The sequence below is a fragment of the Rhamphochromis longiceps genome, linkage group LG9 (genome assembly GCF_057381845.1).
Source record: "Rhamphochromis longiceps isolate RC_006_pf linkage group LG9, R_longiceps_female_GT1.1, whole genome shotgun sequence".
NCBI classification, from domain to species: domain Eukaryota; kingdom Metazoa; phylum Chordata; class Actinopteri; order Cichliformes; family Cichlidae; genus Rhamphochromis; species Rhamphochromis longiceps.
Window position 1 is genome coordinate 26,333,519 of NC_140565.1, and position 10,286 is coordinate 26,343,804.

Below are 10,286 nucleotides of genomic sequence, written 5' to 3' on the forward strand. Positions count from 1 at the left end.
CAGGTCCCTGTACCGGTAACACGTTGCTGTGCTGCCTGGGAAGCAACAGCAGGTGGCACCATAATACCATCGCAGCGCTTATCATTACCTGCATGTTTTTTGTTTTTTTGTTGTTGGGGTTTTTTTTCTGAAAAACCTTATTATGTCATTGTACTCTGAGTTGCAACGGGAAAGCAAGCGTTTATTGAAGATTATGAAGGAAGACGTAACCCCCCCCCCCCCCCCCCCCCATCATCACTGACAGCCATCATGCAAATCATGCAGCAAATTGACCTATTAGTTTTTACTTTGTTTTTTATGAAAATCTTACCAGACAAGCTCTAAAGTTCATATTCCAGACCCCCACCCCCATTTCACACGCGATTTAACGATTGCTTTGTGCTTTTGCAGACATTTGTACTAACTGGTGTTTGCGACAACTTTTTGTGTAATTATTCGAAATCCATCTACCTCTCTATCGATATCTGGTGATTGTTTGCGCGTTACTGCCGCAATATCTCCACTGCCATGACTGTAGTCCACTGTCCGTCTGAATGTGTCACTGGGCTACGTGTCTTCTTCACTTCCTCACATGACAGACGCGTAAAATCCGTTAGATGAAAGGTGAGCACGCGCTCGTCGCGCTCGAGAGATAGGCTATTAAAGCTTCATAGCTGCTGGCCGATGAAACGTTTAAACCACCGCAGATTCAGTGAGAGAGAGAAAGACAGAGAGAGAGAGAGAGAGAGAGATCCATTGATCCGACGTGTTGCAGCGTTGCGGTGCATCTAAACTCCTCCCGGGCTGCCGGACGGACACGCCGCACACTGGGACCCTATATAAGCTCTGCAGCTGTCAGGTGGAGGACACTAGCTGCTCTGCACTAGGGAACGAGTCGCTTTAGCTTTAGGGGATTACAGCTCTGCCTGCTCGCTCATACATCCAAACTGTCACCATGTCTTCTTGGGGATACAAACCAAACAATGGTGAGTCGCTGATTGCACTATGTATATATATATATATATATATATATATATATATATATATATATATATATATATATATATATATATATATATTACCAGTCCTACCAGCAAGCGGGCTGCTAAATGAACGAAGGACAGTGCATTCACGGATCACTGCGGAGATTTTTTGGGGGTTTTTTACATTGATTTATTTAGCCTACTATGCATATTTGGAGACGCACTCACACCTTCAGCTCCCAAATACACAGATAATTAAAATTTTAAAAGAATATATTTATAGATTGATATTAAATACAATGTTATTATTATTATGTAATTTCCAGGACCTCAGAAATGGGTTGAAAATTTCCCTATTGCCGATGGAGTCCGTCAGTCTCCTATTGACATCGTACCGGGCCAAGCATCATATGACGCGGGGCTGAAGCCGCTCACCCTGAAGTACGACCCGTCCACCTGCCTCGATATTCTCAACAACGGGCACTCCGTCCAAGTGACCTTCGCGGACGACACCGACAGCTCAAGTGAGTGTTAAAACTACCCGCACTAATAAATTTACAACCGTCCAGGTACTGATTGAGATTTCTCGGAGAAACACATTCTCTTACATTCATATTACTCACAGTAACCGAGAAGCTATAAGATTCTTGGATCCGGGTTTGCGGACAATAAAAATCCGGCTCCTGAGGATGATTTATACAATGCAGTCATCTGCACAGCTGCCACAGACTCAAGCTTTAGACTAGAAAGACATTAATACTGTGCTTATAATATAGATGCGCCCCAGATTCCTTAACACCACGCCATTAGCGATGGCACAGATTTTATGTTGTTTTTGAAAAATGAAATATGTCGTTTTTACAATGAATACATTTGCTTAAGGTGCAGAGGTCTCGTTGAAAAGGCAAGCACAAAGCGCGATTGAATTGGTAATCTAACCCTTGGTAAACCTTTCCCACGCCAGCTCTGCTAACAGTGAGGTCAAAAGCACAAAAAAAGGGAAGGTTACTCATACATGAGCTTTGTTAATTATTAATGTCCCCATGTGTGCACAGAAACAGTTACTATGAAATTAATGCTAATATCTTTCTCTTTCAGTAAAACATTATTTGTTTGTTTATTTATTTTATGTGTGTTTCCATTCTGGTCATATTAAAACTTTTAAAAGATAAACAAAACATAAAAAAGGACATGTCCTCCACTTTTGTTTAGGATTCCTTAGGATTTCAGAGTGATGAGTGTTTTCTTTTGTTTTTCTTTAGTAGCTCTGATAGGGGATAATCGAGACTATGGTTGCATAATCAACTTAATCACAGGGATAAAATCTCTACTGCTCACACAAAGTGGTTTCTTATGTTTTCTTAGAATCTTACTGTACCTGTTTTAGGCCCGGCACTTCTAAGAAAGGTGTCTGTGTAACACATTCATGTTATACTCCACTAATTCTTCATTTTTCATGTAGACACAGATTACTTTTTTATCATTCAAGACCAATAGCTGCCAAATAAATATCCTGTTTTGGGAGGCTCCATATGATGTTGCACCAGAAATAGAACAATATACAGGATTAATTGCTGCTGTTTGAACTACTTTGTATTCTTTAAATAGATACATTACACAACAGTGGAAAGAGGTCTGGTGTTTACAATACCTGGACATTACTTTGAACTGAATATCTCTAGCTGGGTTTACACAACAGGAACTGAGACTGCTTCCATGGAAGTGTGTCACAGTCACAGTGTCTACATGTGTGTATCACATCTTATTCCATTTCCTTTTGTTCGCAAATACAGCGCTTTTGAAGTGTTTTTCCTGCAGGTCAGATCTTTTTATGTCAGTGCTGAACAGTGAAGCACTTTTATCCACATTCTGCCATTTTTCTCTCTTTCTGCAGGTTTAACGGATGGACCAATCTCAGGGTTATACAGACTCAAGCAGTTTCATTTCCACTGGGGAGCTTCTGATAGCAAGGGATCTGAACATACTGTGGCTGGGACCAAATATCCCGCCGAGGTAGGGAATCTCTGGATCATTATGATAATACCGAGATAGCTGATTAATGTTGATGTACAGCAACAAAGAGATTGGGGCTGGGGGGGGGGACGACAAATTAGAGGCCATTAAAATTTGTCTAAAACAGAAATCAGATCGAAGAAGAAAGGCCGCCTGGGAGGAAAATATGAGCAATTAGGGAGCTGGCCTCTTTTCCCATCATGTTTGGCAGCATGTGTGGTTGCAATTTGATGTGTTTTGCCACAAATAGTTGCCTTTTCCTTATCTACTGTTTGCTCACCCAGCCATTGCTTAACCTCATATGATTGCACTCCCTAAACAGAACTTTAATTGCGTGCGGGGGGGGCATTTAGAGACTCCAGGCCTGTTAATCCATGATTTAGGTGGTTTGGTCAAATAGTATCCATGGACACTAGCTAGCTAGCTGGCTAATTAACCAAGCTATGCAGCGGAAGGAGGCTGTTGAAAAAAGTGAATCCCCTTATGGCAGAGTGACGTGATGTTTTTTGTATGTATCCGTGTTTGTTGGCGCAGAAATAAATAGTATAGATGTACTTTTTAATGATGTAATGCAAGATTATTATTAGTTTACTACTTTCCTTGCAGACCTCTTGGGGTCACTGGACCTCATCTGGAGTATTATTGCCTTAATTTTCCCAACATCTGCTTTACGTTATCAAAAATAGAAATAATTAAACTATTGTTTCATCTACAGTTTAGGAATAAAGTTTCCTGTAAGGATTTTTTTTTAATGTAAATATAATTTTATTTCTAGCTTCATCTGGTGCATTGGAACACCAAATATACAAGTTTCAGCGAGGCTGCTAGCAAGCCCGATGGACTCGCTGTGGTTGGAGTTTTCCTGAAGGTGAGCAGAAATGATTAAAGTATCATTATATGCAGTATTACAATAAAACATGATAAACATTTAACCGCAGTGCATCATTTGTTCTTTTTCAGATTGGTGGTGAAAATCCAAATCTCCAGAAGCTTCTTGATGCCTTTGACACCATCAAGTCCAAAGTGTGTTTCTGTAAAAATAAGAGATTTTTTTTTTTGATTTGTTTCCTGATAGTTTTCTTACAATGTTCTTCTCTCCCTGTGTTTTTTAAAGGGCAAGCAGACCTCTTTTGAAAATTTCGACCCCTCTACTTTGCTCCCTGGTTGCCTAGACTACTGGACTTATGATGGCTCTCTGACCACACCCCCTCTGTATGAGAGCGTTACCTGGATTGTCTGCAAAGAACCAATCAGCACCAGCTCTGCACAGGTATGTTTGCTGCAAACAGAGCCCATTCAGCTACAGCAGAAGGATTGGCTTTATGCCCACGGTCTAGAATAGCTCTGTCTGCAAATCCTCTCTTGTACTACAATCTAAATAAAGGGCTTAATTGTTCAGATTAACTGTGGGGTGAAACAAGAAGAAGAAACCTCTGTAGCAGACAGAAATGCAATACAGCAGACACTTGGCCAACTGGGGCAATGAGTAAGAACAAGAGTTCACACAGATGCTAGGCGCTTTACCACAGCGTTATCACCATGTGGGCAGTCAACAGGAAATATTCATCCCGCAAATGCAGCACATTTTGTAGGTGAAACACTATTACTGTGTTGTGTTTGTAATTTCAGCTACCTAAACACATCTTACCTAGATTTATGCTTATTTGTAAAATTACAGCTGATGCTATCACTGAAATGAGTATTTGCCTCTTAACCACCCATTCCTCTAAACTAACAGCCCCCCGGCTGGTTTGTCCCAGTGAATGGAGCCTTGAGTCCATGTGAAGGTTAAGTCTTCGTGGTCACGTGATTATTTCACGGTGGTGAGAATGTATCTCAGGGGTAAACATATGAGTTGTGTGGATATAACCTTCATATGAAGGGTTATATATAGCTGGTTCTGCAGATAATAACACAGAACTTATTTATCAGCTAATTATAAGAGGGTGCACCCACCAGATGAAATGGTTTGTCTTAGTAGTGAAGAAACACACTGTGTTCATTATCCTATGTTAATAAATCAAAAGCAATCATATGTTACTATGACGTAACCACTCACTTGGTTTTTTTTTTAGTCTCATGTTCATACAAAATATTTTAGCCAAGAGCTGAGATTGATTATGCCCCTCTCACATATGTACTGCATGAAAGCTAATGCCTGTAGCTTTTAGCTTAGCTTAGACCAAGTATTGGCAATCGATTTTTCCAAGGGACCACTTGAGAAACTGGGACTGTTGTGAAGGGTTGAACCAAAAGGCTGAATTCAGTTCTGCTCAGTATTAGTTTAATCACTTTATAAGCTCATTTGTGCAGCCGTCCACAACTGTCCCAGTTTCTCATGTGGCCCTTTGGGAAAATGGCACAAGCAAGCCCAGGCTCCACCAGTCAAGCTGACCATTCAACCTTTTACACAATAGCCAAAATCACTTCTTTTTACCAAGGGGTGCAAAAGATGTATTTATATTCATGCATACTTTATATTTTATTCTGGTAGTCAATATTTATTTTGAAAGACATTACTGAAAACTGCTCTTTCTTTGTTTTTGCTGGCTTGACTTGACCAGGTAGCAGCTAATATATGCTTAGTACAAAGACAAGATGCTGTAGCATTGACCCCTCTTTTATGAAAAACCCACCAAACATTTTAATTTTTAAGCATCTCATGTGCTCAAATGGGGAATTTGTGTTGTATGTGTTACCTCAGGCTTCTGCTCTATGCTAAGCCAAGCTGACAACAGCTGGCTGTAGCATCACATTTATACTTTCAAACATGGGAATGCTATAAAGTTTCTCATGTCATGTAACTAGGAGCAAGGAAGTAAATAAGCATATAAGAAATGTCAACAATAACATAACTGCTAAGCTCAGTTCCCCAGTGAAAAGCTCTCAGTGACTGAGCAGGGGGAAGCCAGTGTTTTGTGAGTGACAGTCACTGCAGGAATGATTAACGCTACGACCGTCGTCTCCTTTTTCACAGATGGCCAAATTCCGCACCCTGCTCTTCTCCGCCGATGGGGCGGCTCAGGACTGCATGGTGGACAACTACCGCCCACCCCAGCCACTCAAGGGTCGCACCGTCCGTGCTTCCTTCAAGTAGTAACCCCTCCCCCTGTTGTGACCTTTTCTGCCCTCTTGCCCTTTCCCTTCCCCTCCCCTTCAGCCTGACACCCAGAAATACCTCTCTTGTAGTAAGCCGCGAAGCACACATATCTCTCTCAATCCAGTTTCAGAAGGATGTTAAATTTCTGTGGCCCATGGCTTTCCGTGCTCGACAGTCTAACTGTGAAATGGAGCACTAGAAGGATTTGCATCTCTGTTTCTATATGCAGAACAAGCAAGCATAATTGATTTTAAAGGACAAACATTTAACAGTGGTTGCAACATATTTACAAGGCTTCTACATTTGCTCTTGCTGTTTTTTAGAAGCATTACACAAGAATGTGCAGGTCTCTTTTTATTTTACCCTCAGAAAGCCACAAGGGTGAAAAATGAAGATGAATTACTATCGAAATGGTGCTCTTCCTTTAGCAGGAAGCAGAAAGGACAAGCTAGTTTCAGCATGGCAAAGGGAGGAAATGTGAGGAGCATGAGGTGCACATACAAGACCTGGCACACAGGACCGTGCTGCTCCTGGTCTGTCTGTAATCTCTGACAGACTGCCAGCCTCTGCATCACAGCGGCTTAGTGTGACGATGCAGCCTCCTCCATCACATCCTATTGACTCAGAAAAATCACCCTCTGGCACAAATACACACACATCACTGGCGCAGTCTCTGCAGACATGATGCCCATAACTCTGACCTGCTTATCAATCTGAATTGTAGAACAGCATGCAGCAACAAAGGGCACGACAGCACAAAGCTGCTAGGGTCGGCTAAATTGAACACCATAGCAGTGATTTATTTCTCTGCTTTTACATCCAGCTCTGCAAGTCTTTCATGTCTGTGTCATCCCAAGATGTGTGAGTTTTTTGAGCCTGAGAGCTTATGCAAAATGAGTCTTTACTGATTCCTAAATTTATATTTATAACCAAAAAGCCTCTTTCCTCTTGATGCCCTCATAACACCGCAATAGACAAATATATTGCTTCTTTTAAAAATGAAATGAAATCCCCTTGTGTGTATTTTTCATTCTTTTTTTAAATTTTATTTCTTCAATTCTCATTGTGTAGAGTGCTAATGCTTAAAACGCACAGTAATGTTCGGTCGTCCTGTGGGCAATGTCACAGTGGCAAACGCACAACGCCAAGGAAGAAATTATCCTAAAGCCAAGAAAGAGGAAAACCTGCCAACAGACAAGACTATAGTGTCAGCCTGGGGGTCAAGCCCTGTGTAGGAGAACAACTAGCAAACGGGTATTTATTCTCAAAAGCCTCCTTTAGACCAGTGTACATTTCTGAAGCACTGCAGATGTTTGACTAAGCCAGAAAAGAGATGCCAGAAAGATTGTAATTACTGTAGGAAAACAAGCCTTATGCCAATAATTTGTAGGGCCTTCCTGGAAGTTTGTGCTATTACCATTCTATTTTGGAAGTGGATATTTTAATAGTGAAATAAATGTATATTTACAACTTAAATGTGCTTTTTGATTTGTGTGTTTATTTATTTCATCATTATTAATGTTAATGTCTCTTCTTATTCACTCATGCAGCATAGGCTAGCAACATGACAGCTAATATCATAATTGTGAACATGCAGCTTTAGTGAACTTTGCTGTTTATACAAATGGAAAGCAATGTGTGACGGCAAAAACTGAGATTTAATCAAACTCCCTACATATGTGCAATACGCAGTGTAAAGTGTGCAAGTGTTAAATTAAGTATTCTATCTAACACATCAAGCTTCAGGCTAAAATCCTACCTGAAGAAAAATCACCAAATTTATTCAGTAACAGCAGCAAAACTTTGATCCCCAAAAAAAGAACAGGGGTTTTCATGAACAGGAGACTCTTGAAAGACATTTGAAATACAAAATCATCAAACTACTGTTTACTCTCAGACCTACAAATTCTTCCCTGCAGATCTGCTAAAATTTGATATGCTATATTTTCCTACCTTTGTTCTGTTTTTACACCAGATACTGCCTGTTTTTTTTTTTAAATCAAGACTTAAAAACCCAACAAAGAACCACATCATACTAAATAATGAGAAATAAAGAAATGTAGTCAGTCAAAGGTACACCCTCTTTACTTTTGAGGGTTTATGTATTATGACATAATAAAAAGTCATTGGTCCTTTACCAGATGAGCTATAGTATATGATGTATGACACTGTGAATTTAGTGAACATTAAGCCAAAATGCAAATTGCTTCCACTGGAAATAAGAATTCTTAATTAAAAGAGTAAAGAGAAGTCAGCTGCTGCAAATCAAAAGCATCTCATTAACTTGATTAAATGGTTGGCAAATGTGAGCTCATCGACAAAAGCAGACGTTTTGTCATTTTGCTGGTGTGAAGCATTCAGTTGTGTCAGCACAACGCCAAAGAGGAAAGACGTCTGCAATGATCTTACAGAAACAGTTACTGCTGCCTGTAAATCTGGGAAGGGTTACAAAGCCATTTCTAAACAATCTGAAATCCATCATTCTACAGTGAAAAAGTTTATTCACAAGTGAAAAGCATTCAAGACTGCAGTCAGCCTTCCCATCTGTGGACTCCCAGCAAATTCACACCAACCCGTGCAATGCTCAGAGAAATTAAATGTTAGGGTTATGACCCTACAGTTAGAAAAAGGCTGAACAAGTATGTCCTGTTTGGTAGGGCTTCCAGGAGAACGCTTCTTCTTTCTAAAAGGAACATAGGTTTGCAAAGTCAATATAAGACTTATTTGTAACCTACATCAATAATTATGTTATGATAAATTACGTAATAAATTCAAATTCAAATTTTATTTGTCACGTACACAGTCATACACAGTACGATATGTAGTGAAATGCTTGGACAACTGCTCGTGACCTAAAGAAAACAAAAAAGGAAAAGGCTATGAATAAGATAGGAAATAAATATGAAAAATTAAAAAGGGTAAATTTAACTAGGAAGGAATAAAATATAAATTAAGGTTAAAAATGAAATAACTGTACAACACAAATTAGAATGAAGGGTAAATTTAACTGGGAGAATAAGATAAAATATATAAATTAAAGTTGAAAATAAAATAACTGTACAACAAAATACACAATATAGAACTATATAAGAATGTATGAAGAAATATAAATAAATATATACACAATAACAGCAGCATATACACAATAACAGCAGCGTGATTTAAGTAATGAAGTGAAACAATGTCCGGAATGTCCAGTGTGTGTAAGAACTGTATGTGTGGGTCAGTACTGTGTGGTGGTGTGATTGAGAGACCGTATCGCCTGCGGGAAGAAGCTCCTCCTCAGTCTCTCTGTGTTGGTCTTCAGGGAGCGGAATCGCTTTCCTGACCTCAACAGAGAGAACAGTCTGTTGTTGGGATGGCTGAGGTCCTTCACGATCTTCCTGGCCTTGGTCCGGCACCGCCTGCTGTAGATTGAGTGCAGGTCAGGGAGCTCGGAGCGGATGGTGCGCTCAGCTGACCGCACAACCCTCTGTAGAGCTCGTCTGTCCTGCATGGTGCTGTTCCCGAACCAGGTTAAGATGTTTCCCGTCAGGATGCTCTCTATGGTGCAGGAGTAAAAGTTCCTGAGCACCTTGGAGGGCAGTTGGAAGTCTCTCAAGCGTCTGAGGTGGTAGAGACGCTGACGGGCCTTTTTCACCACGGTGTTGATGTGACAGGACCATGACAGGTCCTGCGTGATGTGAACTCCGAGGTATTTGAAGCTGTCCACTCTCTCCACTGGGCACTCGTTGATGACAGGGGTCTGGTAGTTCCTCTCCTGCTTAGTGCTGAAGTCCACTATCAGCTCCTTTGTCTTACTGACGTTTAGAAGGAGGTTGTTCCTCTGGCACCAGTTCTCCAGATTCCTAATCTCCTTCAGGTAGGCCGTCTCGTTGTTATCAGAGATCAGGCCCACCACGACGGTGTCGTCAGCAAACTTGATGATGGTGGTGGAGCTGGTAGTGGCCACACAGTCATATGTGTACAAAGAGTACAGCAGGGGGCTCAGAACACACCCCTGGGGGGCTCCAGTGCTGAGAGTGGTGGAGGCTGAGACATGTCCGCCCATCCTTACTGCCTGTGGTCTGCCAGTTAGGAAGTTGGAGATCCACAGACACATAGATGAGCTGAGTCCCAGATGCTCCAGCTTGGTGGTGAGTGTGGAGGGAATTATGGTGTTAAATGCAGAGCTGTAGTCTATGAAGAGCATTTTAACATAATTCCCCCTT

General features: G+C 40.9%; 1 protein-coding gene across 1 annotated transcript; it reads left to right on the forward strand.

Moving 5' to 3' along the window:
- Positions 1-574: 574 nt before the first annotated feature.
- Positions 575-7,551, forward strand: LOC146662435 (carbonic anhydrase 1-like). The gene is made up of 7 exons (XM_085419051.1): positions 575-965; positions 1,289-1,486; positions 2,857-2,975; positions 3,751-3,843; positions 3,936-3,998; positions 4,090-4,245; positions 5,953-7,551. Exons 1-7 carry the CDS (start codon positions 935-937, stop codon positions 6,070-6,072), a joined length of 780 nt encoding a protein of 259 aa, XP_085275177.1. The 5' UTR covers positions 575-934; the 3' UTR covers positions 6,073-7,551.
- Positions 7,552-10,286: the final 2,735 nt, after the last annotated feature.

Bases quoted from the DNA above. Each gene is read 5' to 3' on its own strand.
- LOC146662435 (XM_085419051.1), top strand. From the start codon at position 935: ATGTCTTCTTGGGGATACAAACCAAACAATG. The intron at 966-1,288 runs GTGAGTCGCTGA...TGTAATTTCCAG, and splicing joins GGGATACAAACCAAACAATG to GACCTCAGAAATGGGTTGAA. The intron at 1,487-2,856 runs GTGAGTGTTAAA...CTCTTTCTGCAG, and splicing joins GGACGACACCGACAGCTCAA to GTTTAACGGATGGACCAATC.